Genomic DNA, 27,475 nt, shown 5'->3' with positions numbered 1-27,475 from the left:
TGCTGTGGGTGAACTTGAGATCCCTACTTCTTTCATCATCAGCTCTATGGGGTCTTATTTGATCCCTAGCCAAGGAGGAGAATGAAGCAAAGTGAAATTACAAGACTTTCCAAAAAGGATACAGATCTCCACCCTCAGAAACCACAAATGGCTGGCAATAAATAGCACAAAGTTAAAATCAGTACGTTTACCAGAAGTCCCATGCAGCTGCTTCATAAGAAACCCAAAAGAAAGACCAATTCACTGAGTTGATATCACTGACAGTGATATGAGAATCCAGAATGACAAAAAAAAAAAAAAAAAGGTATCTGGATTAATTCTAGCTTATCATTGCTTTGATTGAGGCTGAAATTGCCATAGCATTTTAATATTTACATTGTATAGTTTGCCTCATTTGAGCAACACAACACTGTTCAATAAGTATCATTGCCCCTATTTTACAAATAAAGATGAGTCCAGGAAAGACTTGGAGGGAAATTTGCCCATGGTTACACCGCAAGCAAGTATCAAACCCTGCATTTGGATTCATGTTTCTTTCTGAATTCTTTATGTAATTAATAATTATTGTCATTGTTAAATAATTATTGTCATTAATATTATCATTGTTGTTCATATCTAACTCTTTATGACCCCATTTGAGGTGGGTTTTTTTTTTTTTTGGTTGTTTTTTTTTTTAAAGCAAAGATCCTGGAATACTTAGCCATTTCCTTCTCCAGCTCATTTTACAGATAAAGAAACTGAAACAAACTTGCCCAGGTCACACAGACTAATATGTGTCTGAAATCAGATTTGAACTCAGGGAGATGAATCTTCTCAACTGACTGACTCAACTCTAGCTGCCCCATTCATTAATATAGTACTTATCATTTCTTATTGTAATATGCATGTCATTTTGGAGAGCTGCATGGAGCACTGAGAGGATAAAGGTTTTGCCCAGAACTGCATGATTTGAAATAAGCTGAATCATTAGAATGATACACAATGACTGCAATAGTGTTGATGAAAAGACCACTCAAAAGAAATTAAGTAATAGGAGAAAGAGAAAATAGATACAGTCCTGGGGGAGCAAACTATGCCTTCACCTTCACAGCAGAACCTTGAGGCACTACCAGGATGGAATACTATATATATATAAGTTCTCTGTGGTTTCAGGAGCAAGATGGTTTTGCTCTGTTGTTCACTTTTCCACAAGGGAAAGTCTGATTCAGGGCAAAGTTAGGAAAGGACTAAGATCGTAGAGACAAGAGGCTCCCACAAAATGTAATGGTAAAAAGAAGAGAACCATATGGGCTGGATGAGATCTGTGGCTAAAGATTGAGAATAAAACCTGACTCTTGTAATAAATATGGAAGCAACAACTTCTGATTTGGCGGACAAGTTTTTGTTCCTAAGGTTAACTTTTCTCCCCTTTCAATTCTATACTCTCTGATACTATCTGCTGTACTTTTGGGGTGAACCCCCAAAAAACTTTAGAGATTTCCCAATTTTCAAATTTCAGTATTCTTTACTCCTTCATCCAGATCTTCCACCTCTATCCATTTTGCAGCAGATTTTCCCTATTTCTGAACATGATTCAAAAATCTTCCTCCCCTCCCTGGCCATACATCTTAATTTTCTGATTCTTTTGTTAATCACTGAATCTGCCACAGTATTCTGGATACAAATGAGAGATGACCTATTAGGCAAACTTTTCAAAGAAAACATTCAAGGACCAAGTAGAGCAATGGAAAGGAGAGATAATCATGAAAAATAAGACCTCTGGGCAGAGTTTGAAAGGACTAAGATTGCCCAAACTTGAGAAAAAATATCATTGTGAAAGGGACAATAACAGTTTCTTAATATATAAGGGAGGCAGAAGAGAAGAAAGGGGGCTATTTTCCCACTCATCAGTGAAAGCAAAAAAATAGAAGGGATAGGCTTAAGTTTCAACAGGGAAAACATATGTCATGTGTTATAGCCATAGGAATGGAGAAGCTGCCAAGAAAGGTGGTGAAATCATCCTCACTGGAGACATTCGAGATGAGATCACACGGGCCAAGGTCACTATCTATCATGACTGATTAAATCAGTTGGGCCACAAAAGTGGCGGATGGATCTGATGTCCACCAGAGCCCTGGCCAGATCCCATTATTATATGACAAGCTCTCTTTCTGTGAGAGAGGGGGAGTGTAGGAGTGGGAGGAGGGAAGCCTCATGGCAGGTGCTCATGTTGGTGTCAGGGGGATTTATTTCACACAGAGTTTTGTTAAGGGTGCAGTTAACTTTTAGAGCCCTGCTTTCAAACATTCCTACCATCCCTGTCCCTCAGAGTAAATATTTGATTCTTCATATTGCCATTTCTAATCAGTGATTATGAGGCAGCTTTGGAGGGAAAGAATAGCAAAGGGAAAATGTGTGTTTTAAGGGAAATGACCCCAACTAGGTGGTGTGACCAGGGCTTTACTCCAAGGTATTTTATTTAAAGGATACTGACAGCATTTGCAATCCTCCAATGGCATAGAAACAACAGAGTTAAGTATCTGGTTAGCAGAGGGTAAACATAATATCTGCCCCTTCTTCCTCTCTTCCTCTTTTCCCTACTATGGACTCCCAGAGCAACAGGAAATTGCCTTTATCCCCTTCCTTGAGTCTTCCCCAATCTAGGTTATTGTAATTGTAATTTATCTACAAAGAAGCTGTTCATACTTTGATTTTTCTAATATACCCTTAGGCCTTGGAATCAGCGTCTTCTTTGCTATAGAAATAAATGGAAAGTAGTGGGATTTCTTTTTATTTTCTTTTATATTAGTATCTACTTTTTTTTTTTGATTGACCACCTCATTATTTGCCTTCTCTAAAAACTGATTGTTGAAAAATCATAAATTTCTCTTGCCCCCTCTTTATCTTTTGTCTTGATCCAATTGACTTTTTATTCACAGGCTCTATTTAAATGGAAAAACTATACAACCATGAGGTCTTCATTATTGCCACACAAACTGAAATTGGTACTAGAGTGGAATTCTTAAATTAGGCTTCATGGCACTCAAAAGGCATATGTTCCCCATATTCTTCCAATACTCTCCTCAGAAAGATACTGCCAGAATTTTCTTAAGGTTTCTATGATTTAAACTTGCAGATTTGTAGGTATTATTACTGCTTTGTATAAAATTGGAATTACTTTTCTCTCCAGCCAATCCTCTCAATGCAATTCCAATGTAATATGGCTTCTCTCATTTATCTCTTTCTGTGGCCATGAAAATGAATTAGTGATTGACTGCATATAGTTTGGAAGGAAAACTTTTAACTAATTTTTGCCAATATTCTAACTTCAGGGTCGGTGACTTCATTACAAAACTGTCTTGGTTCCTTCATTGCCGATATGGCTCATCTAAGCAGGTATGTCTGAGGACTGGAATAGCATCAGAAATTAGCAGAAGACCACCTATATTAATGGTTAAAACAGACATATTCCTGCACATCATGCATGTGTGTGTGTGTACACATGCACCCCCAAAAATGGATTAAAAACACAATGTAGTTGTTGTGGAATACATTTTTCCCTCCTAAACATGTGTTTATAGTAAAACTTCTAAGCCGCTTATAAGAGATATATAACATGAGACATTTTTAAAAGTATATCATATTTGATTTTGTTTTGAAACAATTAAACTGGGAGGGGTGTTGTTTTTAATCAGTCCCTTCAGTCTAACATGTATATCTGCTACCAGGCTATATAACTGAAAGCCTGAAGATCTTGGTAAAGAAGTGTTAAATATATATTAGCAATTTTGTGTTGACATCCTGTCTATTAGGGCACAGAACAAGGTAAGTGGTCAAAGGAAAACTGCTTCCCCTGCTCAACAAAGAAGCATCATAAAGGGTTGATACTAGGATTACATACATGAAGCAGGTTTTATCTCCCTCTCCACTGGCCTTTGTTGCCCAGGGGAGGAACTGAAAAAGAGAGTGTACTGGGAACCACTTAGCCAAAAAGGATTTTTTTAGTCCAAGCTTCCCAGAAAGTTTGAAACCAAGATGAATAAGCAAGTGGTAAATGAGATTCTCATCATCCTCAATGAGTACAAGACATGTGACCTAGATGAATGAAATCCAAGACATTGAACAAACTAAACATTATAGAATCTCTGAACTAGAAGGGTTTTAGAAGCCATCCTATTCCTGAGTAACAATCCTCTCTACAAAAAGATCTACTGGAAAGCAAAATCTTTTCTGGCTGAAGAACTCTTAAACAGGAAGAAATAACTATCTTTTGGGGAAGACCACTGATTTGTTGGATAATTCTAATTGATAGAGTATTTTTCCTTACATGAAGTCAAAATTTTTCTCTCTGCAACTTTCCTCCATGCTCTTAGATCTGCTTCTGAAGGCAAGCAAATGAGTCAGATATTACAACCATATCCTTGAAGAGTTGTCCTTCTCCAAACTAAGAAATTCAGCAAGTTTCTATTCTCCTCCCAATCCTTTACCAGACATATTATAACTTGATAATGTCCTTCCTGAAATTTGGTGCCTAGGTATGAATGTAGGACTTCAGGTATGGGCTAACCAAAGCATAATGTTGTGCCTATGATTGCCAAAGTATTGTTAGTAATCTCTGTAATATCATGAAAAATGAAAGAGTTACTGTGGGACTGGAGATGAGCAAATATTCCCTGATTTTCAAATAGGAGAGAAGAGAAGGTGCTATTAGTAGTATAATACCCAGCTTCTTACACCATGGGTTGTGACTCCAGTTTTGTAACTGAATGAGGGGATTGCAAAATTATGATTTATTTTCAGTAAATATTTGATTTGTATACCTATTGTATATGCCCTTATCCCCTAGGTCATGTAAAGCTTTCTCAGGGTGGGGGGAAAGAGGAGTCACAAGTGGAAAAAATTCAAGCAGCTCTAGTTGTAGACATTATTAATAGTAGATTTTATTATTTATTAGTAGTATAGGAAATACTATTAATAGAATTAATAGATTCTATTAGAAGTATAATAGATACTACACATTGAGCAAGATTGATGTCAATTATTAATAAAATGTATAAATGTTTTATCAAAGAGACAATTGATGGCTTGTGTCCATTTAGGGAATGGACCCTCATTCCAAGTTAGCATGGATTCATACTAACTTGATATCCTTTTTTTCCCTTCCCACAAAAATCACCAAATCAGTGAATCATGGAAATGCCATAAACAAAATTAATATGCCAAGATTTCAGCAGAGTCCCATGATAGTCTTCTGAACAAGAGAGATATAGACTAGATGAGAACAGATTGGTAGGTGGCCAGTTAATACTAGCTAAATAACCAGTATTATAGGATGCTAAAACAGTAATTCAATTTTATTCTTGAGAGAGGTCTTTAATGGAATGCTTTAAGATCTTTTCCATGCACCTATTCTGGCTAATATTTTTATCAATGCTTTAGATAAGGTATAGATGACATGTATATCCAATTTTCAGATAACAAAAGGTAGGAGACATAATTAATATGTTGGATGACAGAACTGGTATTTAAAAAGAACAGACTGGAATTATGTTTTAGCTGGTCCTAACAAAATGAAATTTAGCAGAGATAAATGCAAAGTAAATCCAACACTTGCGTTTGAAATATCAATTTGCTATCACAATCAAGAAGACAAGGCAATGGATGCTTACGAGATATTCCTAAAATACACGTCTGACCATACCCACTCTCTGCTCAAAAAATCTCCAGGGACTCTCTATTATTTTTAATATAAAATTCAAATCCCTCTGATCGGCATTAAAGAAGAAAATACAGTGAAAGCCTTGGATTTGGACCTGACTGTCATTCACTACTGTGAATGTTTGGCCAAGTTACTGCAATTGTCTGGTCCTCAGTTTCCTCATTTGTAAAATGAAATGAATGGTTTAAATCAAGTCAAGAAGTATTTATTAAGCACCTACTAAGTGCCCAACTTCAGAATCTTGACAGACATCATCAACTAATGTCTCCAAGTACTTAAAGGAATGTTTGGTGGGTGGAAGAATGATGATTTTTTTAAATGATTGGGTCTCCTGAGCTCACTCAAGCTAGACTTATAGGAGACATTCATGCAATCAATCCCCTCCTATTGGTCCAGGATTGATTTGCTTTGTTTCTGACTTGAGCTAATTTCCCTTTCCTCAGTAACCTGGTGGCATCCCCAGCCCCATTCTCAGGGGTCTCATTATATTCATGTCCACGTTAGTAAGACATCCGATATGCTTAACACAATGCAGTTCAGAAATCCTAAGTTCAAGAGAACTACCAGCCTTAGCCTCCACAGTAGCAGGAATTACAGTGTGTGTAGATAGATAGATAGATAGATAGATATGTGCATGTGTGTATAATTATAGTATATCTATCTCCCTATATATATTACATATAATATGTATAGATATAATAGCATATATAGGAGTTAAGGCATGCCCAGGATGCTTATCCCATTTGGACCCAGAGAGAAATAGTAAAAGCAATGCCTAGAGTTACAGGAAGACATTATATAAAGGCTCAACAAAAAGAAAAAAGTTCTTGACAATTAGAATCATCCCCATCCCTGCCCCCCAAAAAAGAAATAGCTATTTTGAAGACGTGATTTCTCCGTCACTGACCATTTGTCAGGTATGATGCAAATGTTGAGGATGGAATCCCTGTTTCGGATGGGGTTTGGATTAAATGACTTCCCTGGTATCTTCTAGCAAGAAGAGTCTAAGATTCCATGAGTGCAACCCTAGGACCTTGGAGGAAACGGACCATCTTCTAGAGCTTTAGTCCTACAAATGCAGTTCAGAGATGTGCTTGCAAACCTCCTCACACCACCATAGGCAAATGAGACCACCCCAGAGAATTACATAAAAACTTGCTGATTGATGTGTGAGATTCTGCTGACCCATCACAAGGAGAGTATGAGCTCGCCATTGTTTTTCTAGTAGTGGTGATGATTTTATACTGAGTCATCCACACCCTTTTACCCAGTGCCCTTCCTAATCTATGAAACACATCTGGGAAACAGATGGCTGGCGTTAAGGGTGCATCTGTGGCCGAGGAACAAAAATTTTCCTGTGTACGCGGCCATCTGGCCTGGAGAGGGATCGAATCTCTAATCCTAGCCTCATTAGCACCAGGCTCTGACCAACTGACCTAAACAGCCCTGAGATTCTAAAGAGCTACTCGGCCTCCCAGTGAGGTAGTCTCTTTACAGCCCTAAGTCGAGAACATGCATGAAGCAGGGAGGAGAACCATCCGTAGATGCACTTGATAAATGCCAGTAAAGCTACCTTCATGGCTCCCATGGCTTGGAAAGTCACACCTAAGCGGGAGGGTGTCAGAGCCGCCAACATTACATTAAATCTTTCACTCTTGTTCTTAATGGGTGAATAATATTGTCCATCTGGTGCCACAGAACCAAACCTACAGAGGAAGAGAGAAGGAAGAGAAGAATATGTTTCATGTCATAAGGAGAAAAATCCCATGGTTAAAAATGCCACCCAATGGGACCAACAGTGACATATTCTTTCAAGTCTATCCCCCCATCAGAGAGAGAGAGTCAGGGGCTATGGCATGTAGGGGTCCTTGGGATGCCATCTGATGAGTTCATTTTAGTCCTACAAGCATTCTTTTAATATTCACAATGTGCAAAGCACTGAGCTTGGAGCTGTGGGTACATAGACTAAGATGGAAAAGATTCCCTTCTCTCAAAGAGTTTACATTCTACTGAGTTTACATTACTATAGAAAGAAGTGAGCAAATGAAGAAAAAAGAATTAACAGCTAACTTGAGTTAGGTTAGAAGTAACAACTAATTTGATTTATCGATAATGACTGACTTGATTGAGGGTAGTTCAAGAAAGATAGAAACTGGTTCCTTTAGACTACCCCCCCAGAAATGCCTGTGCTGCTATGTTGAAATAAAACTCCCCTGTATTTCTTGGGAGTCTTCTTCAGGATTCAGCTTCCAACAATGTTATCCAATCACTTATGTGCCCATTGGCTAATTTTTCTGTGCAACTAAAGTTTCATTCTTGGCCCTGGTCTGCCTGTCCCATGGTGATTTCATAGGTGATCACAATGCTTATAAAAGGATCAATTTGTTTTCAGTCTCTGAAAATATCAAATTCAATCGAATATATAACTCATTCTCCACTTTATCTTGATGAGATATGAGAAATCCATGTCCTCTTTTCCAATTCATTTATCTATCTCCTCATCCAGTGTCAATATATTTTCTTGCCCTATAGGCATTAGGCTAATGATCAATTTCCCACAGGCAGGATTTCTGGGTATTGTCTGGGCCACATGTCAGCTCACTTTCCTTCCTTTTCCATTCCTAGAAAAATATGAAATACCTTTGCAGACAAGACATGACCACAAATGTCCAGCCTCCACTTCCATTAGATCAGGATTGATGTTGCATTTCTGATATTAGCTAAAAGCATACCAACCATCCCTGTCATTATTCATGAGCTTTCCTTTTAAAATAATCTCAAAAAATAGTAGTTGGGTACCCTTATCCAAATATTCCAAAATAGAAAAAAAAAAAAAAAACCCACTAATTCTGGGATCAAAGAATCTAGGCCACACCTAACTACCAATTGAGGCAAACTGGTGACATAATCTTGGATCTGGGACCAGGAAATCCTGAGTTCAAATCTAGTCTGAGATTTACAGACTTCTGTCTTAATTTCTTCAATTGTAAAATGGGCATAATAATAGCACCTACCTCTCATGGTGGTTGTGAGGATCAAATGAAGATTATATTTATAAAGTGCTTGGCACAGTGCCTGGCACTTAGTAGGCTTATTGACCACTAATGATTACTACCTGTGTGACCTTGGACATTCCCTCATGCCCCACAATTCCCCTCTGTGGTTCCTCATCTGGAAAGATAAAGGGAATGAACTAGATGGATGGTGGTAGTCCTTAGTTCTCAAAGAAGAACAATAACATCTTGAGGGGGGGGTCTTAAATTGCATTTGAAATGACAAAGGGCTAAAGAAGATAAATAGTTGTCTAACTTACGATCACAAAAATATCAGTCTAGGAGAATAGTTGAATGAATCCATATTTATTAAGAACTTAAATGAGACAATAAAAATACTTATTTTTATTAAAATAAATTAAAAAAAAATTTTAAAAGACAGTCCCTGACCTCAAGAAGATTATATTCTAATAGAGGAAGCAGTGGGCAGGGATAGTGAATGAGCCATGGGACAATGAAATGATGTGTTAGAATCAATGGTAGTATTGTTTTGATTACTTGGGCTGGAGGGGGGGAGGGAGAATTGGAAAAGTGGCGATGAATAATGTTCCCTGAAGTTCCTTCCAGCTTTGGTTCTGTGATCTTATAATCCCAAGAACGAACCAGACACAAAAGTCAAAAGCCTCTTTGGGACCAAATGGCATCTGAGTCTACTTTGGGGGAACAATCATTTTACATGAACGAAAAATTAACGAGGTGGAGAAGGGTTACTCACTTATCCAGTAGGTTCTCCCTTGGAATTCGAACCTTGTCAAATATTAAAATCCCATTATCCACACCATGTAAACCTACAGAGCAAAGAGAAATACAACCAAATGAACTCGAGGAGCATAAAGAAAAATCCAAGTTCTAATCAGCAAATCTGCTTCTCCTACTTCCCACGTGCCAAGCTGGACTCCAAATACACAGTGAGCTTAACCAAGGATGTCTGTATTACTTCCAGAGACATTTTTCCCTGAGTTAGATTATTTACCAGAGCTATGTTTGTTTCCTTTAGCACAGCTGGGCAGCTCCCTGACAGGCCAGAAAAAAAGCTTGTTCTGCCTCAGATCTAACATGCTCCGGGGAGAAGGAAAGAGAAAGGGGGAGAGAATTGGAGGGTAGGGGGTGAGGGTGGGGAGGGAAGGACCTTATCTGCATGAGCAGTTAGCAATAGTCAGGAAAAGGAGATTCAATTTAAGTTCTAGTTGAATGAAAGAATACAAGGATGCATATATCAGCCCCAGGAAAGCCAATTTGGGCTCTTCAACAATAGTGTAACTCAAATTTCTCTTCCTTCTCCACAAATGCATTCCCCTTCCCTGCCCACCCCACCCCCCCAGTACACCTGGCTGAGTTGAAGGCAGCTGCCTAGGAAAGGAGGCAACCTCAGCAACTACAAAAATAGCCGCAGGTAGCCCAGGCTCCCTGATATTTACCTTGAGGTTACCTAACTTAGCAGAGGGGCTGCCAAAATCTACAAAGTTCATCTCCGAGTGACTCAAGAAGGGCTGTCACCAGCTCCCCACCAAGGTTTTACTTATGTCTATAACACAGTTCCTCGCTCAGCTTGGAGCCAAGTTGTCTGTTTTTGCAAGCTTAAGCTAGAAGTGGAAGCTGGAAAGGTATCTTTCTACATTCGGCAAGGGACACTATTGAATAGATCTTCGTTTGGTGTCGGAGAAGAAATGAGACCAGGCTTTGTGGAGCTTTTACAATCTCATTTGGCAGTCCTCCACTGGACCTGGGCCTAAGCCTCTGCCCCCTGTACAAACTCCAATATGTTTAAAGCAGTTGCCAGAGTTCCCTGACATTTCCATCACAATCTGAGGTAGTAAAGTGGGCACTTAAGGGGGATAGATATATAAAAATCTTCCATACATATATAGTATCTATCAGCTGAAGTGGACTAGGGTATCCAGTAAGAAGAAGGCCTCCTAAGTACCCAACTTCATTCATACTACATAGGGATATGCTTAGTGGTCCCTAAGGAAATGGGTGAAACTCAACCTTTCTCCTTCTAGTATCTCTTTCTTGTAATATAATAAAGGGAGGGTCAGACTTGGGAATCACAATGATCTGACTCAGTCCTGGCTTCTGACACTCACTGCATTACCCCTTACGAGTCCATTGATTTTTCCATCTTAGTTTCCTCATTTAAAACATGAGGATCACAGGACCATAGATTTAAAGCTTGGAAAGAACTTGGAGGTTGTCTAATTTAACTCACTTCACAGATGAGACATGAAGATATTGAATGAAATTCAGAGAGGTCCACTGCCTTGCCTAGCCCCACACAACTAAAAAGTGTCAGAGGAAGGAGATAAACCCAGGTTTGCCTGATTCCCCATTAGCACTCTTATTAGTTACAGACAGGTAGGTGGTACAGTGGATACAGTGCCCACCTTAACGTCTGGAGGACCTAAGTTCAAAATCCAGCCTCAAATACTTACTAGCTATGTGACCCTGCATAAGTCACTTAGCCTTGTTTGCCTCAGTTTCCTCATCTGTAAAATGAACCAGAAAAGTACATAGCAAACAACTCCAGTATCTTTGCTAAGAAAATTACAAATGAGGTCACAAAGAGTCAGATATAACTCAATTGAACATTTAATATAAGTTATACCAACCTCTCTCTGTAGAAATAGTACCTGGAGCCTTTACCTCAAGGGGTTGTTTTGTGAAATAATTTAAGAAAAGTGCTAGGCAAATCTTAAATTAATATTATTAATCTTTTACTTTCTTCTTACTTTCTTTTTCCTTTCCCTTGTCCATGACTGAGATCTGCCAATGGCAACCAAGAGGGCCCATGAATCTTGCTGAATCTCATTCAACAAGTATTCACATATGAAAATAAATGCTGTGAAATGATGACCACACTTAACCCAAAAGGAGAGACAAAAGTCATCTTCCCAACCCTTACCATTTCTTTGCTGTGGTGGGGGAGTGTGAGTATGGAATACTAAATTTAATGTCACATTTTTTTCAATATGATTTTGCTGCACTAGGGTGGTTTTTTCTTATAAGGGAGAGGGTGGAAAGAGAGATACTTTGGGAAATATAAATTAAGTAATATAAAAACCAAAAACAATAATGAAACTTTTAAAAGCAATTATTCAGTGTCTATTCCACACACACCACTGTTCTGGGTCTGCAAAGAACATGAAGGATGTAAGAAAAATTTTTAGCACCAGAGGAGTTTATAATGTTCAAGGGATTGTGTACACAATTAATTGGGCATAAATCCATTCATCCCCTTGTACTAAGAAATGACTTGGGTGCAAGGATGACAAAAAACAACCAGCAGCAACATGAGTAGGGATGGGGATTTTCTACAATCCCTATAAAGAATTCCACCACTCTTTACCAGCTTCCTTTTATATGTGGCCTTCCTCTATTAGAATGTGAGATTCTGGAGAATAGAGACTGTCTTACTTTTTCTATTTATATGTGTCTAATAAATGCCTATTGACTTGATTTACTTGGAGAGTAAGTCAATGAAAAACTTGATCAATAAACATTTATTAAAAACCTACTCTGCACAAAGTCTGTACAAGATTTCATGAATGTTGTTGTTTTTAATTTAGCCATTGGATGGCTGACGATTTTACTTTTGTTTTCTTCTTAAGGACTGGGAAGAGAAGTCCCAGGAGCTATGTGTGCAGAGGAAGGGGATGCTTGAAGACTCACCTTCTTTGTGTAACATATCAATCGCTGTCACTCCAGGATACAAACTTCCATTTTCATCTCTCACGGGAACAATAAAGCAGTGGGGACCTAAAGAGGTCAGAGAAATGGGGAGATTCCTGAAATGTATACTTCTAAAGGAAAAAAAATAAGAAGCCACATCCATTACTGGAAATTTGCATGACATTCACAGAATCAGTAACAAATCCCTAAATTCACTCAGCTGTATGACTGAGGTGATATAACATCAAAATAATAGTTTATAACAGAGGTTTTTAACCCAGGATCCATATTTTAGGGGTTCCATAAAACAATTGGTTTTTCAAGTTTTTTATAACTATTTCAATATCATTATTTTCCTTTGTGATCTTCTGTATTTTATTTTATGCTTTTAAAATATTATTCTGAGAAGGCTTTTACTACTCTGTCAAAAGATCTGCAATCTTAAAAGCAACTGAACACACATAACTCAAAAACAGAATAAATTATACTGCTTGTCACCAATTTTAGGACAGAAAGTATAACATTTTAAAATTGGTAATGTGCTTTAAAAATATTATCTCATTTAATTTCACAACCACCATAGGAGATAGGTGCTATCATTTCCCTCATTTTTTCAAATGAAGAAACCAAGTGAGGCAAAGTCCAGTGGTTAATTAAGAAGGATCTGAATTCGAATTTAAATCCTAGTCTTCCAGTCCCAAGGTTCAGCATTCTATCAACCACACCACCTGCCTGCTTAGACTGAAGAATAAATGAGGATTTTGAAGCATATTTATAAGGCTGCTTAATACATTTGCTAGACAGACACAAAAACCTCAACCATTATGATAGTATAATTTCAGTAAGGAAGCATATGGCAGAGAGGAAGAACATGCAATTTGGAATTGGGATAGCAGATTTTTAGTCCCTGGCCATACTACTCACTCTTGTTTGAAGGACTTGATCAAATCTCTTTATCTGAGTATTCTTCATCTTCTAAACCTGATTATTCATATGTAACATGGGGGAAAATGAAATTTGTACTATGTGCCCAGAGCTTAACCCAGCATTTAGTACACAGAAGGTGATTACTAAATGTTCATTGACTGCTGTACTTTTGATGTTACGGGGAACATTTTGATACAGAGCTCAAATGAAATAATGTCTGTGAAAGGCATTATCAGGAAGCACTATACAAGATGTTCCAAAAGTCTTAGTTAATAAAGCACATTAATAGTTTTTGGGCTATTAAAGCTGAAAACTACCCTTTGGGAAACCCTGAACATTTGTTTTTGAATTGGGATAACAACACAAACCTTGAGATCTTCCATTTATGATGAGTTGGGCAAAGACAGCAGCATAATGACCTTCCATTGCATTCCCAATATACATCTTTTCAGCATTTTCACAAGGGGTGTCAATGATAAATTCCTACACAGAAATGTAAGACAAAGGTTTACTTTTTTTTCCCTTTATTCAATTTCAGTTCAAGCAAGCAAGGAAGAAATACCTCCTACTATATATCTAGGCACCAAGCACACAAAAATCAAACTGAAACAGCCCCTGGCTTCAGGGAGCTTAAAAATCCAAGGCACAAAAGGACAAGTACACAAATTATTAGGACACAAGGAAAAGTGAGATAAGTGCTAAATGAAGGAAAAGTATAGCACTCTGAGTTATTTAGGACAGAAAGATGACTTTCATCTGGGGCATGAGCATGGAAGACTTCATGGAGGAGATGATCTTTGAATTTAGCCTTGAAGTGAAGGAAGAACTTCCATAGTGGGAAGAGAGGGGAAATTCATTTCAGCAAATGGGATCAGTATAAGCAATGGCCTGGAGTTCAGAACAGGAATAAGGAAGAAAGGGTAGCTCAATTTGGCTTGCAGGAAGACTACAACATAAATGTCAAACTCTCAGCCCACAGGTAGCATTTTAGACCCCAATGCCAGAAGCAAATTGAAAAATAAATGGAAATATTTGACAAAATAAATAAAAGCACAGATAGCATTAATATATGGTTTTCAGAGTCAAGTTTGACACCACTGGACTACAAGAAGAAGAAATGTATGAGACAAGGGGGGAATGAAATTTTTGGAAAGCCTTGAATGACTGAAAAATTTTGAGTCATAGAGTAACACAATCATTGATTATTCAGGCAATGATGTGGAGTATGAATTGAAGAGGTCCTAGGATCGTGAATTTAAAGCTTAAAGGGATCTTAAAAGCCATCAAATCCAATCTCATTATTTTATAAATGGGGAATCTGAGGCACCAGAAGTTAAGTCCCTGTCAAGGATCACCCAGCTTGTGAGTGTCCCAATTCTTACTAACATTAAGTCCAATGCCCTATCCACTATGCAATGCTGCCTCTTTTGATAAATCAGAGGAAGGGTTATCTGTATTTATTTTTATTTATTATAATATATGTAATGGGCTGAGGCTTGAGTTGATGCACTGAGGTCCCAAGCACGTGAGGCTAAATAGTAATTGGACTATACCCTATTAATATAAATGATTGGGTAAAGAATGGCCCCCACCCACTCTCTGTGGAAATCCTGATGTGTTGTACAGGAAATGACGATTTTGGTGGGTGGAGGCAGAGAGAGACAGGAAGGGAAGCTGGGAGAGATTGAGCCTGGGTTCCATGCTAGCAGCTGCTGGTTGTGTGGCTTCTGGTCTAGCTAGCTTCTTGACTCAGCTACACACATTGCTATTGTCCATTCTCTTCCACCTCCAATCTTTCTTCACTGAGAATAAAGACTGACGATTTTCCCCTAACCTGAATTCCTGACTCCGGCTGATTTTAAAATATGAGATCTTCACAAATATATTATATTATTTTATTATATAAAATTAATTTAATTATTTTTATTATATATATAATATATATTATTTATTTATTATTATCTGGTATACCAATTATCTGGTAGCCTAATCAAAAACTGGATGATCTAAATATCAGTGTCTTCTTGCCTTAAAGATCAATGATCCAGTGATTAAGATCTACTATTATAGAATAGAACTAACTGCTCTTTCCCACGACTTGCAAGCCAATTGCTGTTCTTACATAACACTTCAAGTATCATTTCATTCCCCCAGGAGCAATTTGGGATGGTGAAAAACGAATTGATTAAGAATCAGTTGTATGACCCTGGGCAAGTCACTTAACACCACAATTCCCTCAGAAAAAAAAAAAAAGAATCAGTAAGCCTGGGTTCAAATTCTGTCTTAATTATTTACAATGTATGACCTTAGGAAAATCATTTAATCTTGATAAGCCTCAGTTTCCCCAACCATAAAAATGAAAGGGTTGAATTGCATCAGGGCTTCTTAAACTTTTTCCACTTGTAATTCCTCTTCACTTGAGAAATTTTTTTCATGACTCCAGATATATAAGTATATAAATAGGTATAACAATCAAGCATTTAATCATAATAAATCATAATTTCCTAACACCTACATTCAGTTATGTGACCTCCAAATGGGGTCAGGACCCAGAATTTAAGAAGCTTTGAAATAAAGTTCCTTTGACCTCTAACTTTGTTCCTTTGATAGTTCAAATCCTGAAATAGGTGAGAAGCATTTTTCAGATCATAATAGAACCATCAGAAAAACTCATCCTAATTAAGCTTTTCAAACAGTTTTCATGAGTTTTCATATCTGAAGTCAATAATAAGGATGAACTTACTCCCACTTCTTCCATCACTTTTTCAGTATGAAGATAACTGAGGTTAGACATATCCTGGGGACTAAATTCATGTTTTGCAACTCAGATGAGCTTATTATAATAATGATATTCATTAGATTGTGTTAGGAATGACTAAATTCATCCTTAATCTTCATTTTCACATCAAGGTAAGCAGATTTAAAAAAACAAAACGATATGGTCTCTAAAAGTCACTGTATAAGTTATCTTTTCTTTTCACATATTTCCCACATTCCTAACCATACCAGAAAGGTCAGAGAAGGAGAAACTCCCCAGTGACTAGGGGTTATAGCAGCTGCATCCCTGGGCTGTTCTTATTCTATGTATGGTCCCTTGCCTCCTTGTGCTCTTCCTTATTGTCTCCTGCCTAACCCTACCCCATCACTTGGGGTCATAGCTGCCTCCTCTGTGACCTAGAGTCTCTATAATTGGAAACACTCAGGCATCTAATCAAAGACCAACACTGCCCCAGACTATCCAAGATTCTCTCTTGGTTAAATGAAGAATAAAACAAGTAGGCAACATTATTCACTCCCCACTGTCTAATCTTGGACTGTACATTTTCCATCTTTATGAAAAGAGACACTTTATTTGCTTTTGGATGAATGTTTCATAACCTGCCTCTCAGTTTTCTTGACCAATTAAAATAACAATAAATGGTTCAGAAAAAAAAGTTTAGTATATACAAGTTTTTAAATTGAAACACTTGTAAAAGAATCTTGCTCAATTCAAGGTAAGAATCTTGAATGTGCTACTGGATTTCTTTTTCTCTAAAGCTTCCATCCTCTCTTATTCATACAGATAAATAGATAAAATATAATTTTGGAAAAATTACATTTCTCATATTTATGTACATGAATATTGCATTTTCTCCCAAACCCACAGAATAGAAGCTTCTTGCTTTCAGTATGCAATTTGTTTTGCTATCATATTCCCAGGACTTTGTTCATAGTAGGTGCTCACTAAGTGTTGAACTGGCTTGAGTTGAATTCACAGAAGAATACAAGGAACTTTATTTAGTCACAATGAATCAATGAACACATATTTGTTAAGTGCAGTATAGGCTACCAGGTCTAGAATCAGAAAGACTTGAATTCAATTCCAACCTCAGACACTTACTAGCTGTGTGGTCCTGGGCAAGTCACTTAACCCTGTTTGCCTCAGTTTCCTTATCTGTAAAATGAGCTAGAGAAGGAAATGGCAAACCACTTCAGTATCTTTGCCCAAAAAAACTCCAAATAAGGTCATAAAGAGTCAGGTGTTACTGAAATGATCACACAAAATGCACTAAGCATAAATGCAAGACATTAGGGATACAAGTAAAAAGAAATAATCTCTACTCAAAATCTGATATTCTAATGGGGGAGGCAAAAAGAATATATAACAATGAATTTAAGGAGAAGAAATAAAAAGTAGCTAAAGACAAGGTAATTTGGGAAAGAGGAAACTAGCAATTAGAAGATCAGGAAGGCTTCATGTGAAAGATAGTGCTTGAGCTGGATAGTGAAGAAAGAGAGGGTTTTCATGAGGTGGTGGAAAGAAGGGAGTGTATTCTAGGCAGGGAGATTGACCAGTAGAAAGGTAAAGATAGAATGTTGTATGTATGGGACTACTTGCCATCTAGGGAAGGGGGTGGGAGGGAAGGAGGTGAAAAGTTGGAACAGAAGTTTTTGCAAGGGTCAATGTTGAAAAATACATGGAAGGGTATGAGAGAAGGAGAGAATTTGGAATTCAAATTTTTTAAAATTTAATATTAAAAAAATTTACATATAATTGTAAAATGAGAGTGATGAAATAAATAGATGGCTTCAGAATGTCAACATATTGACATATGTTTTGTCAATAAAAAGCTTTAATAATGATAAAAAAAAAAAGATAATGTTGTATGTGATGAACAAAAGGCCAAGATGGGTGGATGTCAAAGTGCCAGGGGTAAATTATGACTCCAAAAGCTGCACAGGTAGGTTGAGATCAGGTTGAATAGGGTTTATCCTAGGGGCAATAGGGAAATACTAAAGTTGATTGTGAAGAGAAGTCAGAGTTGGAATTGAAGTTAAGGAAAGTTATAAGGCAATTGATACCCAGATAAAAAGATGGCATCCCCTTTGATGGCCCTTTTCCAAGATCTCTTTGCACTCTGACATCAGAATAAAAGCAAATCCTCAATCTTGAGTATTCTCCTGTTTTATTCCCTTCTCTTTGTATTCTATCACAGTCCAGCCACTTAGGTGACTACTGAAATGTGAGCTAACTGGACCTTGTGCCTGGAAAGAAATATCATGTTCCTGCTGTAGGATTTGGGTTGGAGTAGGGGGTCCAGGGAAAATTGGCTGATTCCTAAGCGTGATGAGCTAATCCCTCTCAATTTAACTGGGATTGACCATATTGGAGATCTGGCTGAACTAAACCAACATGCTATTGATCACACCAAGATTATCTCAGATTTCAAATTCTAAAAGTATAGAGGCTTACACTTTCCCTCTGGCCAAGAAACACAGTCCTGGAGCCTAAAAAAACATTCACTGACACATGTTTGCACAGGGAAACTTTTAACATATGCAAGACCTTTTTAGAAAGAGAAATGGACAGGCTGAATCTTTTTCAAAGAAATCTCCAGAGGAAGACATTGTTTTATCAAGTCAACAAGTACTTCTCAGCTGGAGGTGTGATTTTAAACGGACTGCAATTTTAAAATAAAAATCAATTTTAAAAAATAGTCCCATGAAATATTCCTTTCAACTGGAAACAGCAAAAACACTACCACCAAAAGTCCTGACTTGACAGTGCAGACCTGGTATGGTATGGGAGAGAACACTAGGTCAGCTCCTCATAAACATCTGATATACCCTGAGAAAGAGGGCTTGAGATTTCTGGCTGAGCCCTGCCTTTGGAAAATCTGCTAGAATGCAAGCATTATAGATATATCTAAATAATGTATACCATGTGTGCCTGTTATTATTATTAATTATTTGTAGCAGGCCAACAAAATGGTCAATTAAAAAATAAAAGATAGTGTTGGCCAAAGGCTTTATAGATTCATTTACCTTCTCTGCCCAATCTCAAATTTTAGCCAAAGCTTTTCAAATAAAACTTTCTTCCTTCCAGATCACTTCCATCCCACCCCCCAAAGTGAGTAAATAAATTAAACAAACCTAAAGGAACCACTATCCAGAGCATGTAAAAGATTTCAATAGGGCTCAAGGGAAAGAAGGCTCATTTGATATGATATGCTCCAACGTTTTAAAAGGAAAATGAAGAGGAAAACGCAAAAACCCAGTGAAGGGAAAAATTCATTCCTTATAATGTCAGTTCTCAGGGGCTTGTGTTGATGATGGATTTGTACTGTCTGGCTCCCACGAGGGTTGAATGGGGAATTCACCGGGACCTCATCATTATTAATATTCAAAGTGCTAAACTCCCTTATCAGAAAGTGCCATCTGCTAATGCAGACCAGGTAGCAGAAATCGGTTCTGCTATTTGGGATTACGGGACCCAAGTACAGGCAAGACTTCAGTAGGGGGAAAACAGCCTTAGGGAGGATTCCAATTTTTTAAAGTTTTAAAGTGTTTTTTTTTTTTTTTTTTTTTAATTAAGGCAATCACCAACAATGGCTATAATAGTGCAAATGAAAACGTTAAAAAGACAATTAACCTCAGGTTATAGGCAATGACCAATATTAGTTCTGGAGAACAGATAATTTAGTTCTTTTCTTCCCTGGACAGACAAGTAAAAGACTACAGGTTCAGAATGTCACATGTACTTTCAGATGTGACTATTATGTTGTTATGTTTTTGTTTTACTGTTTTTCTTTATGATATAAGAGTTCTTTTGGCAGGTGGGGAAGAAGGGAATTTGGGGGGGGGAATGTGAAAAAAAAAGTCTATCCACAATCCTTTAAAAAAAAAAAAAAAGGCTATTATGAAGAAAATAAGAAAGTATGGCCTTCTTATACTCAGAAACCACTTATCACATCAAGATAGTGCAATGCTGCCTAGTGTGTGTATCTTGACAAGTCACAAATATCTGTCTGCCTCAGTTTCCTCAGCTGCAAAATGGGGATAATAAAAGTACCTATCTTGCAAGATCTTTATGAGAATCTAATAAAATAATATTTGTGAAGGCATATAGTAGGTGCTATTTAATTGCTTATTCCCTTCCTTTCCCCTTCTATCAATGCTATGAAGAAAGAAGGCTACAGAATACCTTTGGGGAGGATATCTGTATCTTGATACCCCTTTGCCCATGACTGCGGTCATACAGGTTTTAGGGTGAACTGCTATGAAATATTCAACTGAAAAATACCCAATACCAACATGATAATTATGCTGCTTATGATGTATTCATCCAGGGAAGGTTTATATCACATCCCAGATTCTAGCTAGAATCATGGACTATTAAAGTTGAACGGAAGTTCAGAGATGATCTAATCCATTCTCTCATATTACAGATGAAAAAGCTGAAGTCTCAGAAGGGTAGCTAGGAAGTGCCAAAGCCAGGACTTGGAACCAGTTCTTCTAGCTCCAGGGCCAGTATTTATTCTATTATATCATGAATTTTTCTCCTCCTTCCTTCTCTTCTTCTCTATAAGAAGATACACACTATCTGCTAACCTACAGCAAATCTACTTACAAGAAGGGCAACTCCATCAATTGGGAAATGGCTGAAGAAGTCGTGGCTGTGATGGGATGGAATATAAGAAATACGATTGGATAGTGCTATTAGAAATGACAAGGGGGTGGTAACAGAAAACACAGAGAAGACTTATATGAACTGATTCAAAGTGAAGTGAGCAGAACCAGGAAAACACTATACACAGTACCAGCAATATTTGTACAATGATCAGCTGTAAATGACTTAGCTATTTTAAGCAATGTGATGATCCAAAATAATTCTGAAGGATGTGAGTCGAAAAATGTTATCCATCTCCAGATGAACTGTGGGTGCAGATTGAAGCATATATTTTTTTTAACTTTATCTCTCTTGGGTTTTGTGTGTATGTGTGTTTTCTTTTTGAACATGGCTAATATGGAAATATGGTTTGTATGACTTCACACATATAAGTGGCATCATATTGCTTGCCTCTTCAAAGGTGGAGGAAAGGTATGAGAGAAGGAGAGAATTTGGAATTCAAAAATTTTTAAATTTAATATTAAAAAATTTACATATAATTGTAAAATGAGAGTGATGAAATAAATAGATGGCTTCAGAAGCTCCTTAAAGTTTAAGATCTATGATCCTATTACAATTTTCTGATCAGAATTCATTATTTATATCAACCCATTTAGTCTTCATGATTTTTTCAATGTGGGAGCTTAATTTTTCCTTTGTATCTGCAAGGCTAGCATAATGTAGGTGTTCCATAAATACTTATTAGATGAGGACAGAAAGACTTTCATGGAGCCAGGGATTTCCCAAATAAATCAATGGTGCACAAATGCTACAATGCAGTTATAGCCCAGTACTTACCCCTAATTCAGTCCCTACCCAGTGAGACCCAGCAAGTAAAAAGGAGTAACTCAAAATTAAGTCACTTCAACTTGGTCTTCCCAAATTAGAAAAACTTTGTGATACTAATTCAGATTTCCAAAAGAAAACTAAACTGAGATTTAAAATCTAACACACTTCTGTGTGCACACACACACACAGAGAAGCATTCTCACTAAATAATTTTTGAAGGCACTTTAAAATATATCTGTTCTTTATTGTTTAATTTATATATATATATATATATATATATATATATATATATATATATATATATATATATATATATGTTTCTCTTAAATGTATTTGACAGCTGTAAAGGTATACAAAATAAATCCATCTATCTCATTTACAAAGAATAGAAGAGAAAGAAAAGATGACAGGAAAAGTTAGGCAATCTTCCTTTGGTTAAAAAAAAAACTAGGAACTGAAGGGTAAACACATTATGATGTCTGACTCAATATTAATCTAATGTATGTCTAGAGCTTAAACACAGGGGTTTTTTGGCCTGCCCAGAGGGAATTCTAGTATAATGGGAAAGACCATAGTATGATAAAGCAGATTATATGATGGAGTTTAGATATGGAAGGAATCTCAGAGATTATCTAGTTCAATATCTACATTTTACAAATGAGGAAGCATATCCTAATTTGAGCTCTGTCACTAATTAGTTATGTGACCCTGAACAAATCATTTTACTTCACTGGGCCTCAGTTTCTTTGTCTATAAAATAGGAAAGGGAAAAAAATAACAATAAATGAAATTTATATAAACTGTGCCCCTTGATCTTTGGGGGAGTGGACCTGGGTTAGAGAAATCCTAAAATCTCAACTCTTCCTGGCCTTTGGGAGAGGCCCCTCCCTCTTGTTCATAGGGGAAACTCCTATAGTGATCTCCACCTACAATTCAATTGGAGATCTTGGCCTGGAACATAATCATCCCCCTTTATTGAGTTGAAAATTAGCACCTCAAATTCATCTGGAGATCACTTCCCTAGCTTCAGGCCACAAAAAGCCAATATAATCAAAACTGGTACTCCAAACCTTTGCTAATTCCTAATCGGGAAAGCCCATTGAGAAAGTTATTTCTCAGTGTAAACCCATCTTTGCTAAAAACCTACCTTTCTTAAAAATCCTAACAGGATTTAGCCCACTGAAGAAGTCATTTCTCAGTATTAATAAACCCATTTTTGCCACAAACTTTGCCTGCATTTGGGATTTCGAATTCTTTTGCAAAACCTGCAATGAGCCAGGGGATCTCTCAACCCTCATTTCTCACACTCAACAAAATTATCAAATACCCTCAGAACAGCAAGAGACCTCAGAAACCATGCAATCTAAGTCTTATTTCACTGATAATCTCTTCTACAACATGCCCAATAAATGTTCATTTGGACTTCACTTAACAGTTTCTCAGGGGGAAACCCTCTAACCTTCCAAGACCATTTTCAACAATTAAAACTGCATAAAATTGGAGATTTGTCCTTAGATTAGGCTTAAATCTGTCCTTCAACAAGTACCATCCATTAGTCCTAGACTTGCCCTCTGAGGCTAAGCAGAACAAGAACAATCCTTCTTGCACGGCCTAACCCTCCAACAACTTGAAGATGGCTATCGTGTGTCCTTAGTTTCCTCTCCTCCAAGCTAAACATCCCTATTTCCTTTGACCAATCCCTGCTGTCGACCTCCAATGGTCCTCCCAGCTCTGTGTGATTTGTGCTTCTATGTTTACCTTTGCAGAATAAAACCAGGGAGATTTCTTCTTGACAGCTGAGTTAATTGCTTAGTAACTCAAGGGAGGAGAACCTGGCCAAATACATTATACCACTCATAGATTCTTTTCTTCCTGAATAGAAACCCCCTCCTGCTGCAGAAGACAGTGAAATGCCTCAGGGAAGGCACCAGTCATTACATATACCAATCACACATCCCAATCTGCATATGCTAGTGACAGGTGAACCTGGAGTTAATCTAAAGCCAGGGACAACACCCACACCCACACACACTCACTCTCTCTCTCTCTCTCTCTCTCTCTCTCTCTCTCCCTCTCTCTCTCTCTCTCTCTCTCTCTCTCTCTCTCTCTGTCTGTCTCTCTCACTGTCTGTCTATCTCTCTCTCTCTCTCTCTCTCTCTGTCTCTCTCTGTCCATCTCTCTCTGTCTGTCTATCTGTCTCTCTGTCTCTCTCTCTCTCTCCGTCTGTCTCTCTGTTCTGTCTCTGTCTCTCTCTCTCTGTCTGTCTCTCTCACTGTCTGTCTATCTCTCTCTCTCTCTCTCTCTCTCTGTCTCTCTCTGTCCATCTCTCTCTGTCTGTCTATCTGTCTCTCTGTCTCTCTCTCTCTCTCCGTCTGTCTCTCTGTTCTGTCTCTGTCTCTCTCTCTCTCTCTCTGTCTCTCTCTCTGTCTCTCTCTCTGTCTCTCTCTCTGTCTCTCTCTCTCTCTCTCTCTCTCTGTGCCTCTCTGTGCCTTCCTGTCCCTCCCTCCCTATCTTTCCCTCTCCATTTCCCTCTCCCTCTTTCTTTCAGACTGATGGGATTTTATATCATTAGTAAACAAAGCCACAGTGTTATTACCTGAGCAGTGAGATCAAAAGTCGCTTCTGTCTGTATGCCCCTCACATTGCTGCCGTGACCCCGTTCTGTCATCGCAAACATCCCTGTGAATTTCTGCTCCTGTGTAGGATCAAAAACAAAATGTATTTACATTGCAGAATAAGAGATTTAGATACCGAAGGGACCCCAATTGTCCTGGCTTTTATTTTTACAGATGAGAAAACTAAGACCCAGGGACTTCTTAAATGATTCGCCACAGATCACAGAGATGGAACTTGAACTCAGCTTCTCTGGCCTCAGGGACCATGATCTTTCCACTGCAGCACTGGCCACTGAGAATTTTATTACAACTTAGTATTTATTTTACTAAGTAAATTAGTACTTACAAACCTTAGTATAGGTTTCCTGTATCCAAAAATGCAGTAAAGTTGATTAAATTGGGGAATGCTAGTTTTCTTTTCTTTCTTTTTTTTTTTAATTAACCAAGGGAGAGCTAACATAGTATTTGAGAATTAGCATTATTTAAGGCTAAGAAAGAAGACTCTCTCAGGCCCTGAGTTCTGATTCTGATGTACTGTATAAAGCTGAACAAGTCTCACATTCTTTCTATGTACCCTATCTTCAGACCCAAGAAAAAGGCCTGCCTTCTAGGGACTCCAAAGCTGACCATGCCTACGGAGTTTCCTGCAAATAGCTCAGAGCTAGCCACTCATAATGCAATTAAATGAAAAACTGAGGAGCTATACCATACCTGGAGTGGCTGGAACCACTTAGCAACATGTCCTGGGCTCCCAAGATTCCTGACAGCCCCACCAAATAACCAGTAAATTATGCCACACTGGAAAAAAAAAGTCAAGAAAATACTGTTAGTAATATTTAATATGCGTAACTTATCAATTCAATTTCCTTCAGCAAGTATCTAGTGGGCAACAGCAGTATCTAAGTCCTGTGAGGAATAAAAAAAAAAGTATAAGATGAGATCTTTGACTTCAAACAGAAATACACATAGAGAGATTAGAGCTTTTCCTAGGACACCAAAATTTAGAGAAAACTGATGTGACTTGTATACTTTCAGGAGCATAAAAATAACTTAACTTGGTTACCCAGTTGATAGGTAGGTAGGTAGGTAGGTAGGTAGGTAGGTAGGTAGATAGATAGAGAAGGAGGGAAAATGGATGGATGGAAGGAAGAAGGAAAGGAGGGAAGGGAAGGAGAGAAGAAAGGAAGGAGGGAAGGAGGAAAGGAAGGAAGAAGGGAAGGAAGGAGGGAAAGAGGGAATGAAACAAGGAAGGAAAGGGAAAGGGAAAGGGAAAGGGAAAGGGAAAGGGAAAGGGAAAGGGAAAGGGAAAGGGAAAGGGAAAAGGAAAGGGAAAGGGAAAGGGAAAGGGAAAGGGAAAGGGAAAGGGAAAGGGAAAGGGAAAGGGAGGGGGGAAGCAAATGCAACTGAATGGATGGTGACTAATTGAATAAATAAATTAATAAAGCAGTTATTCTTGCCTAAAGATCCAAGAGATCTGCTAATAAATAATTAGCTCCTCTCTGCCCACATACTCCTGGACCAGGAGCCTTAGGTATTTTGAAGTCTCTACTAATGGATGTTGACCACCATCCTAAACACCTGCCTTAAAAGGCTGATATGAAGATGTTCTTCATGATACTCAACTTGGGCACAAAAATTGTTCAATATATCTCCACTTTTAAGGAGTTTAAATTCTCACTGAAGAAACAAGATTCATATAAAACAAATAAGGAACTAGCTATACACAATAATATATGAGTAAGCACATCAACGGATAGTGTTTTTTAACAAGTAACAGGGCAGATCAGGACAGTGAAATTCATATGGACCAGAGGAGCTAAAAAAAAAAAAAAAAAGAAAGAAAGAAAGAAAGAAAAAGGCCTCCTAGAGTCCCTGGGCTTGTCAGATCAATAAAAGATAGAGAAGCAAAGAGGAAGAAAGAAGAAATCAAGAACACAATGCAAATGAAGTCCCAAAAATAAGAATGAACACATGAAGGCAAGGCTGGGGAGACCCTAACCTAGAGAAGGTGCCCATACCTGTTGTGAAAAGTCTTTTATTTTATAGATAGTTGATTTATTTATAGATTTTGAAATTGATATAATATTATGAACAAAAGAGCTATTTAGATTTTCCTGGCAGATCTTTTAGTTAAAAATATATTGTGTCTTTGTTATTGTTGTTTAGTCCCTTCAATCATGTCCAACTCTTTGTGACCCATTTGGGGTTTTCTTGTCAAAAATGCTGGAGTAGTTTGCCATATAAGATAAAGAGTTAGACTCGATGATATCAAAATGTCCATTAAAGCTCCATTTCCTATAACTCTATAAAATGGGGTACTAAAACTCACATATCTGTAAATTCCATTCACTAAGCCAGTGAATCCAGTCCATCCAATAGGACATGCTGCTAAATGAGTCAGAGAAACATGACCTGCTGCTAGTACAAAAACTGAGCTTTGGGGAGCCATAAAGGTAACAAACAAAAGTTTTAACTACTTGGCCACTGAAGAGTGAAGAAAAAAATCAAGCATTTTTCATCAGCCTAATGCCAACCAGCCTTTCCTTGCAGTGGGAGATGGCAGTCAAAATGACCAAATCAACCAGTGGTTTTTTGAATCATGTAGACATTACCTAAGAGAAGGGAAACAAACACATAATATTCACCCTTTACCTGAATTTTCTAGGGTTATGACACATAGAAGCTACTAAGATCTTTGAGTATTGTAAGATAATTAGATTCATTTTTAAACATAGGACTAACTAGTTATGTGCATTTTTAAACTTTGACCTCATATTTCACATACTCATTTTTTTTCATTATTCTCAATTCTGTCCTTCCAGCCTACAGGCAGGAGGGTACCATCTTTGAATTACTTTGTTAACAGGAAGGGGTTGAGTCATACACCTTCTCACTCACCTCCCCCTTGTTGTCAGTGACATGATTATAGGAGGGGGAGTTGAGGTGCCCTATGTGAACAAAGATAACTAGAAAATATGGGCCCATGTTATCCCACAGCCTCATCGGTGAAGGGGTCTAAACAAGGGAACTAAGTGGCCATTGATGCACTTGTGGCCAATTTCCCACTCACAGCTGCTGCTACAATTCTACTCTACATCACCCCAAGTAACAAGAATTATAATTGATATTAATATAATGCTTTCCTATAGCACAACAACTCTGTGAGGCTGGTAATGCTCACCTCAAGAGGAGAAAGCTGGGGCACAGAAAAATTAAGCAACTTGTTCAGCATCAAACAGCTAGGAAGCATGCTAGGGCTGGGATTTAAACTCAGTTCTTGATCCCAGGCTATCGT

General features: G+C 37.8%; 1 protein-coding gene across 4 annotated transcripts in view; it reads right to left on the bottom strand.

The window, feature by feature from the left end:
* ACOXL (acyl-CoA oxidase like) overlaps positions 1-27,475 on the bottom strand; it is a 495,343-nt gene that overhangs the window by 401,944 nt on the left and 65,924 nt on the right. For all 4 annotated transcript variants that reach the window (XM_031950986.1, XM_031950985.1, XM_031950987.1 and 1 more), the window contains exons 4-9: positions 24,892-24,978; positions 24,162-24,260; positions 13,716-13,830; positions 12,421-12,507; positions 9,467-9,539; positions 7,272-7,404 (exon numbers count right to left, since the gene is read on the bottom strand). In XM_031950986.1, the coding sequence (XP_031806846.1) occupies positions 7,272-7,404; positions 9,467-9,539; positions 12,421-12,507; positions 13,716-13,830; positions 24,162-24,260; positions 24,892-24,978 (594 nt within the window). The remainder of the gene's footprint in view (positions 1-7,271; positions 7,405-9,466; positions 9,540-12,420; positions 12,508-13,715; positions 13,831-24,161; positions 24,261-24,891; positions 24,979-27,475) is intronic.

Source organism: Sarcophilus harrisii, chromosome 2, assembly GCF_902635505.1.
Source record: "Sarcophilus harrisii chromosome 2, mSarHar1.11, whole genome shotgun sequence".
Lineage (NCBI taxonomy): Eukaryota > Metazoa > Chordata > Mammalia > Dasyuromorphia > Dasyuridae > Sarcophilus > Sarcophilus harrisii.
Note: the sequence above shows the minus strand (reverse complement) of the source record. Positions and strands in the feature narration are given on the sequence as shown.